The sequence below is a fragment of the Saccopteryx bilineata genome, chromosome 10 (assembly GCF_036850765.1).
Source record: "Saccopteryx bilineata isolate mSacBil1 chromosome 10, mSacBil1_pri_phased_curated, whole genome shotgun sequence".
Taxonomy (NCBI): domain Eukaryota; kingdom Metazoa; phylum Chordata; class Mammalia; order Chiroptera; family Emballonuridae; genus Saccopteryx; species Saccopteryx bilineata.
Genome location: NC_089499.1, coordinates 47,517,224 through 47,539,540, shown reverse-complemented (window position 1 = coordinate 47,539,540; position 22,317 = coordinate 47,517,224). Strand labels below are relative to the sequence as shown.

General features: G+C 43.6%; 2 protein-coding genes and 1 pseudogene across 8 annotated transcripts in view; 2 read left to right on the top strand and 1 right to left on the bottom strand.

Moving 5' to 3' along the window:
• Positions 1-5,390: 5,390 nt before the first annotated feature.
• LOC136314341 (large ribosomal subunit protein uL23-like) lies at positions 5,391-6,194 on the top strand (annotated as a pseudogene).
• A 622-nt stretch (positions 6,195-6,816) lies between these two features.
• Positions 6,817-17,977, bottom strand: MBD4 (methyl-CpG binding domain 4, DNA glycosylase). Of its 5 annotated transcripts, none has more exons than XM_066245268.1 (8): positions 17,847-17,977; positions 16,208-16,432; positions 14,939-15,795; positions 11,354-11,428; positions 11,142-11,276; positions 9,816-9,965; positions 8,808-8,911; positions 6,817-7,897 (listed from the first exon to the last, which is right to left on the bottom strand). In XM_066245268.1, exons 1-8 carry the CDS (start codon positions 17,858-17,860, stop codon positions 7,820-7,822), a joined length of 1,638 nt encoding a protein of 545 aa, XP_066101365.1. In that variant the 5' UTR covers positions 17,861-17,977; the 3' UTR covers positions 6,817-7,819. The 5 variants fall into 5 exon arrangements, with proteins under 5 accessions (XP_066101365.1, XP_066101363.1, XP_066101362.1 ...); XM_066245266.1 differs by having other exon boundaries at positions 8,754-8,911; positions 16,208-16,428; positions 17,611-17,881; XM_066245265.1 differs by having other exon boundaries at positions 16,208-16,428; positions 17,611-17,881.
• Positions 17,978-18,105: 128 nt separating this feature from the next.
• The window catches only part of IFT122 (intraflagellar transport 122), an 80,613-nt gene continuing 76,401 nt past the window's right edge, over positions 18,106-22,317 (top strand). For all 3 annotated transcript variants that reach the window (XM_066244492.1, XM_066244490.1, XM_066244491.1), the window contains exon 1: positions 18,106-18,236. In XM_066244492.1, the coding sequence (XP_066100589.1) occupies positions 18,196-18,236 (41 nt within the window). In that variant the 5' untranslated portion in view covers positions 18,106-18,195. The remainder of the gene's footprint in view (positions 18,237-22,317) is intronic.

Below are 22,317 nucleotides of genomic sequence, written 5' to 3'. Positions count from 1 at the left end.
TTAGTCATTCATTGAACCAGCTTTTACTGAGAATCACCCAGGGCTTGGTACTGGCCTGGTGCAGATCCAAAATAGGCTGGTTGCCCAGCCCCAGTGCACTGGCACAGAGCAAGATGGGGTAACCAGAGCGATAATGAGGTACTCTCAGCCAGGGAGGGGAGAAACACTGATGGATGGACCCAGGTGGTCATCACAGAGGAGGGGACATGAAGTGCGCCTTCAAGAATGAGTCGAGTTTCAAGGGGTGCAGGGACCAGTGTGGGGGCAGATGACGTGTGGTGGGATTTGGGGATTTCAGCATCACGCAACAGTTTCATAAGTTGGAAGCACATTGTGTGTGCGGGAGGAGTTTAATGGGAAATAAAGTTGAAGTCATCTCGAATGCCAGGGTAAAGGTTTTAAATTTTATCTTGTAGACCCATGGGGACACATTTAAAATATGCTTCTTGGCCCTGGCTGGTTGGCTCAGTGGTGGAGCGTCGGCCTGGCATGTGGAAGTCCCGGGTTCGATTCCTGGCCAGGGCACACAGGAGAAGCACCCATATGCTTCTCCACCCCTCCCCCTCTCCTTCCTCTCTGTCTCTCTCTTCCCCTCCCGCAGCCAAGGCTCCATTGGAGCAAAGATGGCCCGGGTGCTGGGGATGGCTCCATGGCCTCTGCCTCAGGCGCTAGAGTGACTCTGGTCGCAACAGAGCGACGCCCCGGATAGGCAGAGCATCGCCCCCGATGGGCGTGCCAGGTGGATCCCAGTTGGGCGCATGCGGGAGTCTGTCTGACTGTCTCTCCCCGTTTCCAGCTTCAGAAAAATACAAAATAAATAAATAAAATAAAATAAAATAAAATAAAATATGCTTCTTACTGGTCTCGCTACTTCCAATTGTGCCCTACCTAGACTCACAATTCATGCTCTACCACAGAAGAGTCATCCCCATCTGAAACCCTTTAATAACTTCTTTGAAGTATCTTTCAGTGCTCTTAGAATAAATACACCCCTCCTAACAACTGCCTACAAAACTATCCTTGCTGGGGCCCTGATCCTCTTGCTTCCCTCATCTCCTCCCCCTCCCCTCCCCCTTGATCTTTTGATCCAGCTACACTGGCCTCCTTTCTCTTGGTCCAACTCTCCCAGCTCAGTCTTGGCTCTCAGTTTTGGCATTTGCTGTGCCCTATGAAGGGCATGGGATTTACAAAGTTTTGCCCCTTGGCTGAGTCTTTCTCATCATAGAGTCCTCAGCCTAAGTATCATCCCCACCCAAAGTCACCCCAACTACCCTCTTGAAGGTAGCATGCCTACCACACCATGAAGCTTGCATTTTAGTGATCTTTGGGGTCATGTATCCATTGATAGGAAAGTGAGGCAGGCTCTTGTAACAAAAGAGGTCACTATAGTTTTGTGTAGAGACTGTGTGAAAATGTTCCTGTGGGATTGATGAGGAGAACTCTCAGAGGCTAACTAGTCCCATTGCCTGCCCAGGTCAGGGAACTCTTTCTGTAATGCCCTTGGCAGACTTTGCTTCTGTATATGTCCTATGATGGAAGTTCTCTAACTTAACATTGGAATGCCTAATTCTGACTGCTAGAAAAGGCTCCCTTATATTGACTCAGACTTTGTTTTCCTGGAATTTGTACTTTTTGGTCTTAGTCTTCTCCACCGATACCTCAGAAAACACATTTGTTCCCTCTTTTTCTGGGAAGCCTTTTAGGTGTCTGCAAACAATTCTACTTAAAAAAACCAAACAACTCTCCCTTTTTCCCTTGGCTCTGATTCAAATTGCTCCCTAAGTTTCATCTTGCCCTTCTGGCCACTTGCTCTTGAGCCCCTCTTTTCCTACTCATTTAAAAATTGGTACTTTTAAGCTTACTTTTTTTTTTTTTTTTTTTGTATTTTTCTGAAGTTGGAAATGGGGAGGCAGTCAGACAGACTCCGGCATGCGCCCGACTGGGATCCACCCTGCATGCCCACCAGGGGGCGATGCTCTGCCCATCTGGGGCGTTGCTCTTTTGCAACCAGAGCCATTCTAGTACCTGAGGCAGAGGCCATAGAGCCATCCCCAGCGCCCGGGCCATCTTTGCTCCAATGGAGCCTTAGCTGCGGGAGGGGAAGAGAGAGACAGAGAGGAAGGAGAGGGGGAGGGGTGGAGAAGCAGATGGGCGCTTCTCCTGTGTGCCCTGGCCGGGAATCGAACCCGGGACTCCTGCACACTAGGCCGACGCTCTACCACTGAGCCAACCGGCCAGGGCCAAGCTTACTTTCTTTTTTAAAATTAATCTCCTTCACTCCTGTTTCTATAGCCCTCTATACGCTGAGGACAAGCATACCAATATATACCACTTGGAATTATCTGCAACTTTCTACATACAGTTAGTTGTTCCTAAAGCATCTCCATTTTGATGGCTTACAAAGATTTTATACTCAACCAACTAATACTAAACTTGTCCCTGTCCTCACCTAATCTGGTCCTTCTGGTAGGTTCCCTATCTCTGTAAAAGGCACCTCCATGTACCAGGTCATCCTATCTACTAACCCGAGCATCATCATCTCTGATTGTTCTTTCCATGTTCCCCATCCAATCAGCCCCCAAGTCCCTGTAGTCCCCTCTCTTCCTTACCTCCCAGTACCTCTCACTCCCAACATCCTTAGTCAGCTAATTCAGTCTCTGCATTTGCTGATGCTCCTAATCCAATCTTGTCATTCCCTTTGGCTTCTCTATCTCCTGGCTCACAAGATCTTTCATGATCTTATCCCTTCTGACCTCTCTTGCCTCATCTCCAGCAACACTCAAACTACCAGCAGTTTCCTGAAGCCACCATGTCTCCAGGGATCTATGCATGCTGTCCCCTTAGCCTGGAATGCTTTTTCTCCCCCTTTTGGCTCGGAGAACTCCCTGTTAAGCTCCAATGTAAAGGTCTCTTTCAGGATCTTGCCATTGTTCATACCCATCCTCTATATTTAGCAGGTCTCTTACTCCTGGATGTCACCCCTGGACCCAACATTCACTTCTTGTTCTGTAGTTATCTGTTTATCTGTCTGTCCTTCACCTCTAATGTTGTAGTGTTTTGCCAAGGAATTGTCCCACAGAAGGCTATTCCCGAAAGTTTGAAGACTGATAGTCTTCATGCCTCTTCTCCGGTACCAAATACATTAAGGTCCAGTGGAAAAATGGGGTGAGCCTGGGCCTGGATGCTTTTCCCAGGCACAGGGGGCTTGGCCCTGGTTTCCAAGCCAAGGCAACTTGTCCCACTCCTCAGCATGGAAATCTGAGAAATGTGCTCGACCTGCCACAGACTCCTGGCAACCCCTCACCCAGAGTGGGTACGGCAAAATGAGCTATGCACGAACCCCCCGCCCCCCTCCCATCCTTGCCCTCACTCCACTTGCACGAATCCACACAGGCTCAGGGGTTCCTGGAGGCAGCGCTGCTTCCCGGGAGCGGGAGCTTACCGAGCAGCGACGGGAAAAGAGACTAGAACTTTTTATAGGAATAGTCTATGGTCGCGGCTCTGAAGAGCGAAACGCAGGGGTGTTGGGGTACCTGAAAAGAGAGTAATTTTAAGTTTTGGAGGCTTGAGATTCGCAGAGCGAACGAAACAGTATGTTGCCAGGACTACGACAGCCCGCGCTGATTGGCTGAGCGCTGCCACTGGCATGCGCTGAGGCCAGCTGATCCTGAGGCTAAGATTATTCCTTTTACCTGTCCAGGGAAGGGTGCTGGAAACTGTAGAGTTCCCGACTTGGCGATAGGCAAGCTTTCTTAGTTTAGCTCAGTGGCCCCTGAATCTGGAGTAATAATAAATTCTTGGTTTTCCAGTAAACCGTGGGATCTCAAGCAGGTCTCTATTTTTCCATCTCAGTGTTTTCATCCAAAGGACAGGCCCTGATGTAGGAATCCAGTTGAGTGGTGGCCAGACAGAGGCAGTGGTTCTGATATACTTTCTCCATGCAAAACAGCGTGCCACGTTTTGTAATTACAGAATCTGAGAAATGGAGTGTTAACGAACATTTGTAATGCCCATCAACTAATGAATAGATAAACTAAATGTGGTCTATTCATACAATGATAAAAAAGGAATGGAGTATTGATATATGATGACTTCAAAGATACTGTGCTAAGAAGCCACCACCACACACAAAAGGCCACAAATTGTGATTCAAAATATAAGAAATGCCCAGAATAGGCAAATCTATACACACAGAAAGATTAATGGTTAACAGAGGTGGTGGGGAGTGGGGAGGGGGCACTGGGTTTGACTGCTAACAGGTACAGGGTTTCTGTTTTTGGAATGATGGAAATGTTCTGGAATTTAATGATGGTATTGCACAACATTGTGAATGTACTAAAAACCATTGAATTGTACACTTTAAAAATGGTTATGAGTTTTATATTGTGATTCTTGTCTATATAAAAGTTAGGACCTGGGAGGTTGGCTCAGTGGTAGAGCATCAGCCTGGTGTATGGAAGTCCCGGGTTTGATTCCCAGTCAGGGCACACAGGAGAAACGACAATCTGCTTTTCTACCCCTGCCCCTTCTCTCTCTCTCTCTCTCTTTCTCTCTCCCTATCCTGCAGCCATGGCTCAAATGTTTTGAGTAAGTTAGCTCTAGGCACTGAGGATGGCTTCGTGGCCTCAGGTGCTAAAATGACTCAGATGCCAAGCAATGAAGCAGCAGCTCCAGATGGAGAGAGCATTGCCCTGTAGGGGGCTTGCCGAGTGGATCCCAGTCAGGGTGCATGCAGGAGTCTGTCTCTCTGCCTCCCCACCTCTCTCTTAATAAACAAACAAAGCACTTAAGTGCTTACTCTGAGTAAGGTACCACTTTTACTGAAATGCATTATCTTTGTGACTCTCTCCATTCTGAGTTAGACGCTCAGATCATTCCTATGGGCCACAGTAATGTAGCTCTTTTGCAAGGCTCCATTTAAGCACTTACATGTATTAACTTAATAATCATAGGCACCACTATGCCATTCTAAAGATGTTAGGATACAGGTATAGAGGTCAAGCAACCTCACCTGCAGCGAAGAGGAAAAGTCAGGTCTGGCTGTGGCACTCCTGATGGAGATTTTAGGGAAGGGAATTTGATAGCAGGCCCTGCCACCCAGCCATACTCAATGCCCTACTCTTGGTGAGCCTACCCTAGCCTCCAACCCCAGCTGCGGCCCAGGGTTTCAGAGGCTTCTATTTTCTTAGCTGCAGTATTTGGGCATCTTATTTCCACAGCTTACCCCTTTTTTCCCCCCTTAATTATTGTGTGTGCTTTTTTTCCTCTTCCTGTGAAAGTCTCTACAGAACGTTTCCATCTTTGTATCCTTCCCCAGCACAGGGCTTTGCACTTAGTGAATGCTACTTTAATGTTTATGAAATAAAAATGTGATGGGGCTCTTCACAAAGATGGCACCAAAACAGAAGGAAGCCCCTGCCAAAGTTGAAGCCAAAGCAAAGGCTTTGAAGATGAAGTCAGTGCTGAAAGGCGTCCACAGCTACAAAAAGACGAGATCCGCATACCACCCACTTTCCATCGGCCAGACACTGTAGTTCTGAAGGCAGTGTGTCCCCAGAACGTCCCCAGGAGAAACAAGCTTGACCACTATGCCATCATCAAGTTCACCCTGACTACCAAGTCTGCCATGAGGAAGACAGAAAACAACCATACATTTGGGTTCATTGTGGATGTCGAGGCCAACAAACACCAGATCAAACAGGCTATGAAGCCCTATGACACCCTGGCCAGTTGGCTTAGTGGTAGAGCTTTGCCCTGCATGTGGATGTCCCAAGTTCAATTCCAGTCAGGGCACACAGGAGAGAAAAGCGACCATCTGCTTCTCCACTCCCCCCATCCTCACCTCCCCTCCTGCACCCATGGCTCAATTGGTTCGAGAGAGTTGGCCAGGGGTGCTGAGGATGGCTTCATGGCCTCCACCTGGCTCTGTTGCAGAGCAGCAGCCCCAAACGGGCAGAGTATCAACCCCTAGTGGGTTTGCTGGGTGGGCCCTGGTCAGGGCACATGCAGAAGTCTGTCTCTCTGCCTCCTCTCCTCTCACTAAAAAAATAAAATAAAAAATAAAAAAGAAGCCCTATGACATTGATGTGGCCAAGGTCAACACCCTGATCAGGCCTGATGGAAAGAAGGGATATGTTCAACTGGCTCCTGACTATGATGCTTTGGAAGATGCAAACAAAATTGGGACCATGTAAACTGAGTCCAGCTGGCTAATTCTAAATATAAAATTTTATACTGTAAAAAAAAAATGTGATGGGAATTTATGAAGTAGATGTTTGCCTTCAGGGTGTGTGTGGCCAGTTTTCCTGTTCTCTGGCCAAAACCCATCCCTCTCTAAAAACAAACTTGCTCACTAAAATGGAAACAACTGACTAGCTCTGCAATACACTGCATTCTGATTCTATTCACACAACCTTACAACAAAGGTAGTTTCCTTAACAATTTTATTTTTCATTTATTCAATCCACTTAATTTTCAAATTATACTTTAAAATAGCAATTGGTCATTGAGACTTGCTAATAGGATTATTTTGGTTCTTCCTAAGGCAAATGTTTCAGTTAATGAGTTATAACATTATAAAATATATTAAAAATGACATAAAACTTAAAACGTCCTGTCCTCTCGTCAGAAGATAAAAGATGGGTGGTAAATGCTTGAGTTTTCACAAAGGGAAAGGTAGAAGTCAATACTCTGAAACGGAGCTGTGGGCAGATGTTCACATTATCAAATGGATGCTGGGGTCAAATCTCCAGTTCCTAAAAGCCAACACATGATGGCAAAAGAATCTTATTTTTCTTTGGGGGAGGCGGATTAGTAAATATTTCTTTTTTTTTTTTTTACAGACACAGAGAGAGGGATAGACAGGGACAGACAGACAGGAACAGAGAGATGAGAAGCATCAATCATTAGTTTTTCTTTGCACAATGCGACACCTTAATTGTTCGATTGCTTTCTCATATGTGCCTTGACCACAGGCCTTCAGCAGACCGAGTAACCCCTTGCTCGAGCCAGCGATCTTGGGTCCAAGCTGGTGAGCTTTTGCTCAAACCAGATGAGCCCACGCTCAAGCTGGCAACCCTGGGGTCTCGAACCTGAGTCCTTCCACATCTCAGTCAGACGCTCTATCCACTGCGCCACCTCCTGGTCAGGCAGTAAACATATATATTTTTTTAATCTTTTTTTTTTTCTTTTCTTTTCTTTTTTTCTTTATTCATTTTTAGAGAGGAGAGAGAGAGGGAGAGAGAGAGAAGGGGGAGGAGCTGGAAGCATCAACTCCCATATGTGCCTTGACCAGGCAAGCCCAGGGTTTCAAACCGGCGACCTCAGCATTTCCTGGTTGACGCTTTATCCACTGCGCCACCACAGGTCAGGCAGTAAACATATTTTTAAAATTAACTGCACAATACCTACTGTACCATCTTTCCACATTTGGCTGCAAACTCTTTGATTATATAATGATTGTATAGATCATTTTTATAGAAAGAGAACAGAAAGCCTAATCTTTCCTCAAGCAAGGGTGACAGAAATTTGCTTTTATTATTGATAGCTTAGAAAAATTTATCTTCAGATCACATTTCATTATTGGAAGACATATACATTTTTAGGACTGTTTTCAAATCACAATTTATTTTTTAAAGAAATCTCTAAACATGTCATAGCACATTCAGTAGCAAAGATCTACCACACATTAAGAAAACATAATTAGGTTTCTAGTTGGTCTGATTAAAATCTATACACCTGAAAAGGTAGCTGGTTGGCTTAATGGAACTTTGAAGAATCAAAGTAATATGTAAAAAACAAATCTGAAAATGTCACAGTTTTACGACAGACTTAATTTTTCGTGATTTTCCCAAAGCCAGTCATGATATTTATTTAGCTTATGGTCTTCAGGGTGCACCTGCAAGAAATTAGGAGACAGAGGTGTTATCTAAGTTAGTCAGAAATACATTTTTGAAACTGGCTTTTTAAAGATATGGTCGGAGAACATATATTATGATAATATACCTAACAATTATAACCTTAAACCTAATGAGATTCACAAATGTTTAAAATTATAGCTTACATTAAGGTAATCCTTTATAGTTTATAAAGTACTTTCCTTTAGTACTATTCTTCACCAGAACCTGGGTGTGAAGTAGTGATAACATGATGAAGCATCAACATGCCATTTTCCAGTAGCAGGTTATAGACCCTCAGAGTTCAATGGATTGCTCAGGTCACAATAAATGGTGGAGCAGGGATGAGCTTGGCCAGACCTACTAGCTAAATGCTTTAGAGTGGTCACAGACTAAGAGGACACTGTACCAGGCTACTTGGCAGTGCCCACCAGCCAGGACATTACCCAGATTCCTGTGTGCTAGGAAAATTCAATAGAATGGGCAGCTGAAATAGGACCCAGTTACCACAAAAATAGCCTAGACTATTAGTAGAAACCCTAGGTGCATTCCAAGTTCAAACCTGCCTGCTTTCCTGTGGTGTACTTTTGAAGACTAGTATGATTGTGACAGGAAGAAAACCACATCAGGCTTAGAAGCATTACTTGAATGGAATGACAGGAACAGTGCCAAGTGACAAACTGTTGGAGGTCAGTCAGAGGCACCCCAAGCAGTCTTTGACTTGGGAGAGTCTATGAATCCTCTCCCTGCTGCCAATAACTGCATGCCAGCCACTACCCTTCAAGCTTGGAACAAAACTGTTTGTGACTGTAAAAATATATGTATCCAAGAAATAGTTTTAGCCATAAGTGGACTTACATTGTCTCAGAGACAAAATATGCTGGAGATGTTCTGGCTACAAGTAGACCTCACCTGCTTCCATTCATTGATGCAAAAAATTCGGTAGGAGTCATTGCCATATTTGCCAATCCCATGAAGCTCAATTGGATATCTCCACTGCTTTGTCAGATATTCATCTGAGAAAACAACAGCTCAAACGTCAGGCCCACCTCTAGGAAGATACCTTCCCCAAATGTGTGGTGATGGGGGCTGGATGGGAGAACAGAAGAAAGGAACAGGAAGAAAGAATCTTTCCTAACAACCTTAATTGTTACTGCTCTTTTTTCCGAGTTCCCGAAGCACCTCTGTCTGAACATCTCATCTACCACTTACTGACCATTATTATTTTGCACTAACTCAAAGAGGTATTGTCCTGAGGGTTTTCTGCTTCACTGATTTTTTTTCTCTAATTATGCCCACACGGCCTGACCCAGTGCTGGGCAAAGATTTATTGCCCGGTCAATGGGAGTCTGTGGGTTGGGGCAAGTGGACTGTTATTTTTTTTATTTTTTTTTTCATTTTTCTGAAGCTGGAAACAGGGAGAGACAGTCAGACAGACTCCCGCATGCGCCCGACCGGGATCCACCCGGCACGCCCACCATGGGGCGAGGCTCTGCCCACCAGGGGGCGATGCTCTGCCCATCCTGGGCGTCGCCATGTTGCGACCAGAGCCACTCTAGCGCCTGAGGCAGAGGCCACAGAGCCATCCCCAGCGCCCGGGCCATCTTTGCTCCAATGGAGCCTTGGCTGCGGGAGGGGAAGAGAGAGACAGAGAGGAAAGCGTGGCGGAGGGGTGGAGAAGCAAATGGGCGCTTCTCCTGTGTGCCCTGGCCGGGAATCGAACCCGGGTCCTCCGCACGCTAGGCCGACGCTCTACCGCTGAGCCAACCGGCCAGGGCGAAGTGGACTGTTTTTAGATGCCTTTGGTGCTTGAGCTGAATGACCAAGATTAATGTAGCATTCGTGGACATAAAAGTTTAAGGTGTGGCTTTCTTAAATAGGCACAGTTTATGTTTTTCCTATGGGTATATGGGAAAGTACCTGAGAACTTAATAATGGTTTTGGCTCGAAGTTCGTAGAGACCAATGGGTTTAAGAAGTTCTGACACATCTCTCCAGTCTGCAGTTCTTGCTACCTCAGCTGAAGGATACTTGTCCAGAAACTCCCAAAGCACAGGGATTGCCATTTTACCTGGGGTGTAAAGATAACTGTGATTATAAGCCTCCAGATGGGCTAATTTAGGTTCCGGTACTTCCTCCACTAGAAATCTCATACAGAGCTTTTTATTTTCTTTTTAAACCACTAAACCAACAATCACTTTCAGAGTAAAAAACCTAAACTAGTAACGGATTTGGTTAACAGTCCAGATCATGCTGAAACCTGGCCCTACATAATAAAAGGGTGGGCAAAAATAGGTTTACAGTTGTAGTACAAATAAATAATATAATAATTGATCAATAATAATACAAGAATAAACTCTGTTTTGCATACTCACCACTGTAAACCTACTTTTGCCTATCCCGTATTAGTTTTTAAATAACGAGATCATCAGATAACTAGTGTAAAAGCATACAGAAGAGAAAGTATGAATGAACTTAGGGTCATGTCTATGACCCCAAGCTCAAGCTGGTGAGTCCATGCTCAAGTCAGATGAGCTCGCGCTCAAGCCGGTGATCTTGGGGTTTCAAATCTGGGTCTTCCGCTACCCAGTCTTACACTCTATCCACTGCGCCACTGCCTGGTCAGGCAACAAAGCTTTTTATATACAATAAAGGTGAAGGGATGTTATATAACTGATTTTCATTGATAACCAAAACTAATTTCAAGTAGAAAATACCCTGACCAGCCGTTGGCACAGTGGATAGAGCACAGGACTGGGAAGCGGAGGACCCAAGTTCAAAACCCTAAGATTACCGGCTTGAGCGCAGGCTCATCTGGTTTGAGCACAGCTCACCAGTTTGAACCCAAGGTCGCTGGCTTGAGCAAGGGGTCATTTGCTCTGCTGTAGCCCCCTGGTCAAGGCACATATGAGAAAGCAATCAATGAACAACTAAGGTGCAGCAACGAAGAATTGATGCTTCTCATCTTTCTACCTTCCTGTCTGTCTGTCCCTGTCTGTCCCTCTCTCTTACTCTCTCTCTCTGTCACACACACAAAAAAGTAGAAAGTAAATGAAAACCTGCTCCTTAATGCAAACGCTAGTCTAACTTTTGCATGGGTGAAACGTTTGAGGGCTGAAAGGGGAAAGCCTTTACCTGAGGTAACACAGACACAAAATCAAACTTGAAAACAAATTTCCCAATCAATTCAGTGCTCTTTCTCATCACACTGTCTCTACTAAGGCACAGATTAAAATAACCCACAAACCTGAGGTCCGATTGAGAAATATAGTTGCTATGAGGAGCTTCCATGGGTCATGAAAAAGTGTTTCTTGAACAAGATTAAAAGGTGACCGAGGAGGTGTCCACTTCTTAAAGGCTTTGCGTCGTGGGGGACTAAGAGCTGAACAAACACACTGCATCAGAGCTAAACATCTGAAACAGATTTAAAATCTAATTTTCTGATTGGGAAAGGGATACCTTCTTTGTTGTATTTGCTGGAAAAATACAGGCTTGTTTTCCTTTTCTCTACTTGTGTCCGTGGGATGGTGTCTTCTAAAAAGGAAGAATATACATTATTTATAGTATCTATGGTTTAGCCTAAAGAAACATTCAGGGATGCAAATAGTAATAATAAACTACTATTATAAAGCATTAAGTATGTGCCAGGCACTATTCTAAGCACTTTACAAAAATTAAACAATTTAATCCTACTAATGAACCATGAGGTTAGGGAGTATTTTATCTCCACTCTATAGATATGGAAAGTGAGGTACAGAGAAGCTGAGTAACTTGCCCAAGAATAAGTAAGTATTAGGGCCGAAATTCAAATCCAAGTCCTCTCGCTCCTGAGTTTACGCCTTTAACCACTCTGTGACACTAGTTATTTTTTTTTTTCCCATTTTTCTGAAGCCGGAAATGGGGAGAGACAGTCAGACAGACTCCCACATGCACCCGACCGGGATCCACCCGGCACGCCCACCAGGGGCAAAGCTCTGCCCACCAGGGGGCGATGCTCTGCCCCTGGGGGGGGGGGGTCGCTCTGCCGCAACCAGAGCCACTCTAGCGCCTGGGGCAGAGGCCAAGGAGCCATCCCCAGCGCCCGGGCCATCTTTGCTCCAATGGAGCCTTGGCTGCGGGAGGGGAAGAGAGAGACAGAGAGGAAGGAGGGGGGGAGTGGAGAAGCAGATGGGCGCTTCTCCTGTGTGCCCTGGCCGGGAATCGAACCCGGGTCCCCTGCACGCCAGGCCGACGCTCTACCGCTGAGCCAACCAGCCAGGGCTGACACTAGTTCTTTATGACTTACATTCAGAGTTCATAGTTTTGAAAAATTGGCAATAATGTAAAATATTTTAAATTATGACACATTTGTATAATGTCATTAAAATATTTTGAGAATATCTCATGAAGATTTTCTCACATCATTCACTTTCAAGTGAAAAAAGGCAATATTCTACATATGACCCCAATTTAATTTTAAAAAGAACACACACACACACATACATACAGATTGAACAAAATAAATCAAAAAGGTATAAGGGTTGTTTCTGAATGGTAATTTTTCTTTTCTTCTTTAATTTTCTATATTTTCCAAAATTTCTGCAGTGAACATTTTTACACTTGCCCCTAAAAAAGGGCGGGGGAGATACACATATAGACAAAACAGAACCTGTAGAAAAACCCAAGATTTCAACCTTGGAACACCTGAGACCACTATCTACTGGGAAGCTCAGTTAATTTGACCAGTGTTATCAGGCTTCCCAAGTTTCAAAAATTATCACATTCAACACTCCCTTTAATCATATCCTTTAAATTTTTGAATGTCAGTTAATAATATCTATCTTGTATTCATAGTGTTAAGCCATCTTTTTCATTTCTCATTTTACTTTACTATATTCTTAATATGAAAAACAGCACTATTGAAGGTTATTACCTCCATTTTACAGATGAAGAAACTAAGACTTAGAAATTAAGCAACCATCCCAAAATGTTAGTGGGACTAAATTTAAAGGTAATTAGTTCAGTGTTTTTGCCTTTTAAGTTTAAATAGGTAAAGACCAGTAGAAAGTAAAACAGAGTTAGAACAAAGGAAACTGTACTTAGTAGCTACTTGATAATTTTTTTTTCTGTAGGTTCCCATAAATAATTACTAACTAGCCTCCTTTATTACCAGGAGACTGGGCTATTTCTACATAAGCAAATGGGAAAGTCTTTATTATTCCACTGAATATTTATTAACCTAGGGGTACTTCATTTTTTTTTTTTTTTTTTTTTTTTTTAACAGAGGCAGAGATAGACAGGGACAGACAGACAGGAACGGAGAGAGATGAGAAGCATCAATCATCAGTTTCTCGTTGCGCGTTGCGACTTCTTAGTTGTTCATTGATTGCTTTCTCACATGTGCCTTGACCGCGGGCCTTCAGCAGACCGAGTAACCCCCTGCTGGATCCAGCGACCTTGGGTCTAAGCTGGTGAGCTCTTTGCTCAAGCCAGATGAGCCCGCACTCGAGCTGGCGACCTCGGGGTCTTGAACCTGGGTCCTTCCGCATCCCAGTCGGACGCTCTATCCACTGCGCCACCACCTGGTCAGGCTAGGGGTACTTCATTTTATGTTGAGAACTAGACTTCATGTATAGGATAAAGATTCTTCCATTGTAATTGCAAAGGATGTTTTTAATATTTAATTTACCCATTATACTAGCAATAAATCTACATAAGTCTCCAGGTTTTAAGAAGCTCAAAGTCTTTGAAGAACAGACTTTAAGAATTCTTATGCTGGTTCTAGGTATCATATATGTGGCCACCTTCTGTTAAAAGTGGAGAAATTCTAGGTACAGCAAAGACATAAAATCGTGAGTGGGCCTGAGAGCAGTAATCAAAACTAATCCCCAGCCCCACCAATTTGTCCAGGCTATCTTCCTACAGGATTTAATTAAAATTACTATTGTTCTTTAAAGGAGTTATTCATTATACCATAATCACATAATGAATAACTAATACTGGGCTGCTCAAAAGGTCTCCTTTTTATCTTTTATTTACTGAGTTATCATAGAGGCAAAAGTACTCAGCTTTAAACTCTGTATTAAGAATATACTACAAATAATAGATGTTCTAAGTGAGTAGCATTCTGAATTATTTAGAGCTTTAAAGCAGTTCAGGGAGGCCCTAGCCGGTTGGCTCAGCGGTAGAGCGTCTGCCTGGCGTGTGGGAGACCCGGGTTCAATTCCCGGCCAGGGCACATAGGAGGGGCGCCCATTTGCTTCTCCATCCCCCTCCTTCCTCTCTGTCTCTCTCTTCCCCTCCTGCAGCCGAGGCTCCATTGGAACAGAGATGGCCCGGGCGCTGGGGATGGCTCCTTGGCCTCTGCCCCAGGCGCTAGAGTGAGTGGCTCTGGTCACGGCAGAGTGACGCCCCGGAGGGGCAGAGCGTCGCCCCCTGGTGGGCGTGCCGGGTGGATCCCAGTCGGGCACATGCGGGAGTCTGTCTGTCTCTCCCTGTTTCCAGCTTCAGAAAAATACAAAAAAAAAAAAAAAAAAGCAGTTCAGGGAAACATTACATTATAATAGATAAAAATGACTATGATATCTGTACATACAAAATTAAAGTGGAATTTACATATCTGTAATAATCCGGAGTGGTGCAAAGAGAAAACACTATTTTCAACCAGTTTACGTACAAGAGGAGTCTTCCTCAAACCTTTTCCAAGGAAGCCTTTCATTTCCCTCAAGTTGTAAGATTATTGGCTGGAAAGAAGATGGAAAGAAGAGAAAGCACTGTTGAGGAGAGTCCTAGCTGATGCACCAGGGAGAGATTGTAGCAGCTGTTAATGGCACAGTTCTCCTCTGCTGGGGACATCAAGGCAGTAGCCAGCTGATTCCCTCTGCTAAAGATAGGAGTTTGAAGATTGGTGAGACAAGGTACCAGGATCAACTGGTAGGATGTATCTGATATTTGACCCTATTTCTTCATTTTACTCCCATATCTTAACAGGTTACAAGCATGCAATCCAGTATCCAGGAGTATCAACTCATCATATGTTTAATAGCACTTTAATGCACTGAATACCTTGACATATTTTCACAGAAGTAGAGTCTTTTTCGGTTTGTGAGCAACTGTCGTCCATTTCGGAGCCACATTTTAAATTGCCAATATGCAAATGTTCCTTCCTCTCTGCAGCTTCTACTGCAGTTTTTGTTATTTCCTCAGATTCTAAAAAGGTATCCTCAGACTTCTTGCGTTCTGCTTCTTTGGTTGAACATAATTTGCTTATGATGCCAGAAGTTATTTGTTCAAAACTAAAATTTGATCCTGAACTCAATTTTTCTTTTACAAGTCTCTTTTCTTCATTGGTCACACTGAGGGACTTGTTGCTTGCTCTGGCATCAGAAATGCAGAAAGTTCTATCAAGCTGACTTTCTTGTGCAACAGGTTCACTTTCAGCATCTACCTTAGTACACACAGATTTTCTTTTTCTATTCCTTTGAACAGAATCTGGAAGACTCTTCCGGCACCCTGTTTTAGTTTTGTTAATTTGAATTCCTTTCAAAGTAGTTATCTTCCCTTTCGACTTTCTAACCATTCTGGGATCAACATTATTAACACTTTCAACTTCTTTCAAAAGCAAATGCACAGAAGTAAAGTCAGATAGTTCTCTGCTGTCTTGCAATTCCACACTACCACTTGGCAGAGGAAACACCTCTTTTCTCCACCTGCTTCTTGTCCTGAGGTTCTGGTTTGAAACACTACTTTCCTTTTGCAGTTGGGATGTCAGAGCTGCCATGCTGGAGTCTTTGTACCTTGACTTGATGCCCTTTTTAGAAAGTACAGTAAAATCAAAATCTTCTGGCTTAAGAGAATTCTCTTCATTTTTGTGAAGATAATTAGCAAGTGAACTTTTGGATCTGAACTTCAGTCCTTGTGGGCTAGAAAATGATATTAAAGGAAACTTACTGATAGTAAATAAAAGCGACTTTTAAAAGAATTGGACCACATTTCATATTTTTAATTAATAATTTCCAAATATTGCCACAGGTATTTGTCATTTAAAATAAAAATAGTGCTAAAACGGTATTTTTTGTTTCCTCTATAGGGAGGAATATGATACTATAAAATAATTTTGCAAATATAACTTAAGTGCAACCTTATCATTAACTAGTCACAGTAGGATAAACTGTATGTACTTGTCCCTAAAACTAACCAGTGACACTTAGAAACCTGAATCCATAATGGTTTTATGGTAAAAATAGAAAAAAATCAAGATACCTGCTGTGCTTTCCCACTACCTGTTTAGACAAGTTATTTGGCTGTACTATCTTTACCACATTACATGCTCACCTGATAAAATATACATCATATCTTCCTGCTGTTTTTCCAGATAACCTCTGCTTCACAACTCTTTCCCATCCACATGGGACAGACTTATGGCACTCTGCCATTTCAGTGCCACCAAGCTGAGCAGAAGCAGTGGGTTCTCGTAAAAGGGGATTACACTCGTTGCTGCTTTTTATCACCGTTTGTTTTTCATCTTCTAATCTTTCTGATCCCATAACATTATCCTCGCTGGAAAAAAGTACACGTGGTTAGCTCATTTAAAATTGATTTTCTTCTGCTTATTCAATTTCAGTCCATGACAGAGCAGGAACCAAATGAACTATTTGGATTATGGAGAGATTAAAATCAGTATGAACCAGTATTATGCTATGGGAATATCTTCCTGCCCTCCAATATGAATTAAAAAGGGTTGGAAATCTCTATACACAATGAAAAGTTTAAGCTATTTGCTAGAAACTTAAAAAAAGAATTAATCATTCAATAGGGCTTTAAAAATATGAACCAAATGCTAAGCTCTTAACCTGGGTCCAACAAACCTGCTTAAAAGAGTCAATGAGGCCCCTTCCCCTTCCCCAAATAAGTGAGGTAAAAATGTGTTTATATATATATATATATGTGTGTGTGTGTGTGTGTGTATATATATATATATATATATGTACATTTTTCTGGGGGAGACCATCACTTTCATCAGCTGTTGTAAGCCTTCAAAATGTAGGTAATTTCTGATACAGAATAATCTAATCTCTTTGATTCTTGATTTTCATAACTTTATGAAGTAAACTGGATAAGGATTACTCTAATTTTATTGATAAAATTGAGTAACAGTAAGATTAAGTTACTTGCAAAACTGATATCAGAAATCAAGTCTATTAAATGTTGGTCTAATACTTCTTCCCCTGTGCAATTATGTCAATATACTGGATTCAAATTCTAGCTCTGCCATTCAGTAGCTGTGTGTTCAAGAGCAAATTACTTAACTTCTCACTCTCCTTTCCTCATCTGTAAAAAGGAGGTTATACCCTTTAACATAGTTCTGAGGATTACATCTTCAAAGTATGTAACTCGTTTTAGTCCCAGATTGCACGTATACAAGTACTCAATACATGACTGTAGCTTCCTCTGTTAGTTGTCATATGACCCATTTTTGGGGTGCTCCCCGATACTTACAAAGACATCTCCTTCAAGGTCTTCATCAAGGATCCTCCAACCCAAGCAGAACACTCCTTGTATCACCCCCATGCTCCTCCCAGCTCCCTCGTCATTTTGGGTAAAGAAGACGGAAGCACCCCAGGGCTGACCCCACTGAAATAGTACTGAGCTCCAGCCTTAACTCCTAGTAACTAACCCTTGAGCCCCTGCTACCATTTTACAGGCGCTGAAAATGAGTTCTCAAAGGGGACAATAACTTGCCGGAGGTCACGCAGCGGGTCTGAGACTAGGAGCTCACTGGAGGTCACGGAGGGGGCAGCTCTACCATTCCCCAGGCTTGGACTTTCCATCGCAGCCATGCTTCTCAAGCGTGCTCCGGCTACACCAACAGGCCGACAGGGTGCGACGCCGTGAGTGCGGAGCTGAGTAAGATGTGAAAACTTCTTCAGATCAAAGCACTACGCTAAAGCCAAAAGCTGAGGGCGGTAAATACCTGTCAGACTCCATTGCCACCTTTTGGCCGCCCACTCTGCCACAGCTAGTTCCACTGCTCAGCCAATCAAGTCCTTTGAGAAGAAAAACGCACCGCCCCACCGCCCATTCCGACCAATCGCGCGCGCCCCAGTTACGCAGACGCTCACTAGACTCCTGTTCCATCTTTGCTTTTGCTCCTTTCCTAGCTCTCCTTTTTAGACATGCGCACTCGGAACTCTCTGGCCGCGCGCGCGTAGCTCACTGCGCATGTGCGTTGCTAGGGGTAGCGCGGGTAGCCGAAGTGGCCTGCGGAGAGGGCCATAGCGCTGAGGTAGAAAGGAGGTGCCCCAGGCGTGAGGGAGGCCGTGATGAGGGTCGTGTTGACGTGGAGAGATAAAGTCGAGCATTGGTGAGGAGCGGGGCAGTCTGGGAGGAACGGGAGGCTGAGGCCCGGTGGGGATGGCGGGACCCGTTTAAAAGAACTCCTGTGGTTGCCAGGGGCAACGAGCCTGTGGCCTAGGCTGAAGGTACTGAAGCCGGGACTGGGCGACTGCGAGGTCGGCCTCCTACTCCTTTGTAGATGGAAAAACAGGCCTAGAGAGGGGTAAAGGAGTGTACAGCGCGTGAGGTAGTCGCCTGTCGAGGTGGTTTTACACATAATCACCATCTGGTCTTGTCGCTCCCTTACTCACAGTCCGCCCTGGGCTTCTTTTACATCCACGATGTTTCTCCAACTTAATTTTTTGCCACATCCACATATTACCCATACTCTTATTTACTGGACTTTTTTCTTAAGTTGTTTTTTATATTTTATGATTTTTACTAAGAAATTTTATTGCTCCATATTTAAAAATATCACTTGGCTGTAATAAAGTAACTAAAACTTAAAGCAAGGAGAAACAAAACTGTTAGTAAGTTGTAGATACGTAGTTGTTGCTACGGAGCCTTTAAGCCTGAGGTCTACTGTCTCTAGAACTGGAGATTTAGCAAGTTTGGTCGGAAAGGTGCATGAGATGCTTAGCATCAAACCTAAGACTTTCTCCTATGCTAGTTAGGGAGGCTTGCGGAGAGGCCCTGGTGCTGAGGTGGGAAGGAGGGCCCCCAGGGGCTAGGGAGGCCCAGACGAGGGCCGTGTGGACATGGCGAGAGAAAGTCGACCAGTCAGGCTGAGGAGCGGGAGGCTGAGGCCGGTGGGGATGGAGGGAAGTTAAAGGAACTCCTGGAGCAACAGGCCTGCTGCCTCCCCCGAAAGCACTGAACCTGGGACCTATAGTAATCAAAAGAGAATGACATTCTCACCTTAATGTTACTTAGTATCCTATTCCATTTTTATCACCGAAACCCATCACACAGTGATACATTTTGGAAAACTTGATTTGTTGGGTAGTTAGTTCTCCTCAGCCTGACTTTTAAAATCTTTGCGTAGATGATCTTTTCAGCTTCATTGTGAAGGCTGTTTTGGCTCCTGACACAGGATATTTGCCATTCCCTCCTCTGTCTTTTCTTAGGACTTTCTGTGTGAAGAAAGGTAACCTTCTTTCCTCGTCTATTCACATTAAACCCTAAAGATCCTATCAAGCTCCCTTTAGAGATGGTCGCTCTGTCTTTTGTACTCTGCACTAGTGATAGCTGTTACCTTGTGCCCGGCACTGGCTAAGAACATCATATCTTTTATCTCATTGTCATCTTACAACAGTCCTCTGAGGTAGGTACTATGATTACCCCTATTTTACGTGTGAGAAAACTAAAGCACAGAGAGGGTAAATAATTTGACAAAGTCACACAGTGAGTAAGTGCTGAAGCCAGCTTTCAAGCTCAGGTCTTCCTCATTCCAAAGCTAATGCTTTTAGCCACTACATTAATTTTCCTTAGTAGTATAGAGGCTGAGAACTCAAAGGCCTGCAGGAGTCAGGCAGGCAACATAAATGGGAGATGTTTATATGCATCTTAAACACAAGGAATTGTCTGTTTTCCCTAGGAGTATTCTATTCATTCTACAACCCACTTTTCTTGAAACACATAGCTCATCAGTTCCACTTAATAGAGATTTGAGTTTTAAAATTTTTCTTCTTACTTTTAACTCTATTATTTGTTTTTTTTAATTAATTTATTATTTTTTTTACAGTGACAGAGAGAGAGACAGATAGGGACAGACAGGAAAAGAGAGAGATGAGAAGCATCAATCATCAGTTTTTCGTTGCGACACCTTAGTTGTTCATTGATTGGTCTCTCATATGAGCCTTCACCGTGGGCCTTCAGCAGACTGAGTAACCCCTTGCTTGAGGTGAGCCTTGCTCAAACCAGATGAGCCCGTGCTCAAGCTGGTGACCTTGGGTCTCGATCCTGGGTCTGCCTCATCCTAGTCTGATGCTCTATCCACTGCGCCACTGCCTGGTCAGGCTTAACTCTATTATTAAAGTAACCACAGCACAAGCTGATGATAACCGGCAACTGAACATACTTGGCTTTGGTGTCAGAGAGTAACGGAGTGGCAACGATTGTGGCAAACTGGAGAGCTCATGCTCTGCCTAAAAGGGGCAGCTGCTGCTCAGATCCTGCCAATTACCACCCTGTAGTAATTGGCCTAATATTCTCAGATCTTCCTATTTTCACGAGACACTAGGAATCTGGGTTTTTGTGCAAACCATCCTAATTTTTTAATATTGTAATTTATAAAAAAATTCCAAAAAACATTGTGGGCCAAACAAAACATTTGCTGGCCAAATACAACCTGATTTGCTCCAGTTTTCAACCCCTGTCATAGAATTTTGTTCATTCCTCTCTTGTGGTACTTAGAATCTGTCTAGTGCAACAATTTTCAACCTATGTGCAGATGAATTTTTAAAACATGCACTACCTATTTAGTCAGGGGCACTGGCCCTTTTACCTTAGATTGTTAAATAAAAAATAAAAAAATGACAACAGCCAACAATAGTTGTCCGCTGTGAATTAATCAAAATTTTCCTTTTTTTTTTTTTTTTTTAAGCAAGAGAGACAGACAGGAAGGGAGATGAGAAGCATCAACTCATAGTTGTTTCATCATTTTTAGTTGTTCATTGATTGCTTCTCATACTTGCCTTGTGGGGTGGGGGTGGATCTAGCCAAGCTAGTGACCCCTTGTTCAAGCCAGTGACCTTGGGCTTCAAGCCAATGATATTTGGGCTCAAGCCAGCAACCATGGGATCATATCAATGATCCCATGCTCAAGCTGGTGACCCTGCAGTCAAGGTGGTGAGCCTGTGCTCAAGCCAGCGACCTCACTGTTTTGAACCTGGGTCTTCATCATCCCAGTTCAACGCTCTATCCACTGCACCACCACTGATCAGGCATATACCTGTTTTACTTATTGATTGATTTATTTTTTTAGACAGAGAGGGGGACAGATAGGGACAGACCGACAGGAAGGAGAGAGATGAGAAGCATCAATTTTTCATTGCGGCTCCTTAGTCTCCTTAGTTGTTCATTAATTGCTCTCTCATTTGTGCCTTGACTGGGGGCTACAGCCGAGCAAATGACCCCTTGCTTAAGCCAGCAACCTTGAGTTCAAGCCAGCAACCATGGTGTCATGTCTATGATCGCACGCTCAAGCCAGTGACTCCGCGCTCAAGCTGATGAGTCCGTGCTCAAGTCAGATGAGCCCGTGCTCAAGCTCAGGGTTTTGAACCTGGGTCCTCTGTGTCCCAGTCCGATGCTCTATCCACTGCGCCACTGCCTGGTCAGGCCCCATTTTTTTTTTATCAGACATGCAAAAATATATTTTTTGGTGTGCCACAGAATTTTGTAATTAGTTTATGTGTGCCAAGAGATGAAAAAGGTTAAAAATCACTGGTCTAGTATAAGAGTTATTTGTGATTCTATTTATCCCAGAAGTCTATAAAACCCTTAAAGACAGCAACTATGTTTTATTCATTTCCAAATTATTCCAGAATCTACGCAAATAAATCAGTGTTTGTTGTGACAATTTGGTGAACAGATAGATAGGTATACTGTAATAATGAATGTGTAAGTGAGTGAATGAATGATGAATGAAGATTGGTTATTTGGTTTTTGGTCCATTACAGGTTTGAAACAACCTATTAGAATATAGGCTGTAGTGGTTCTATAGACCAGCAATCTCGATGGCAGCTACATGTGCCAGCTGATAGCCCAGAATGAGACAAAACAATAACAAAAAACTATAAGAGATAGGTAGTACAACTAAAAAAATCCCAGATGTCAAATATAAGTACTTCACAACTAAACCAGCAGCTGTCTCCTCTCTGATCTTTTACTTCCATTCTAACCTTTGCATATCAGCAAGAATTCTCTTTTTTGAGTGCTGTTACTCTGATGGGCTAGTCTACTTTTCATAAACCTATAGTGACTCCCAGTTACCTTCCACATCAGATTATGCACTTCAGTAGGTGGTCCTACTTACTCCCCACCTCCAAGTGCTAATGTTTAAATTTATGCTTTTTAGTTCAGCTAAAACCTCCATTTTCCTATCTAAA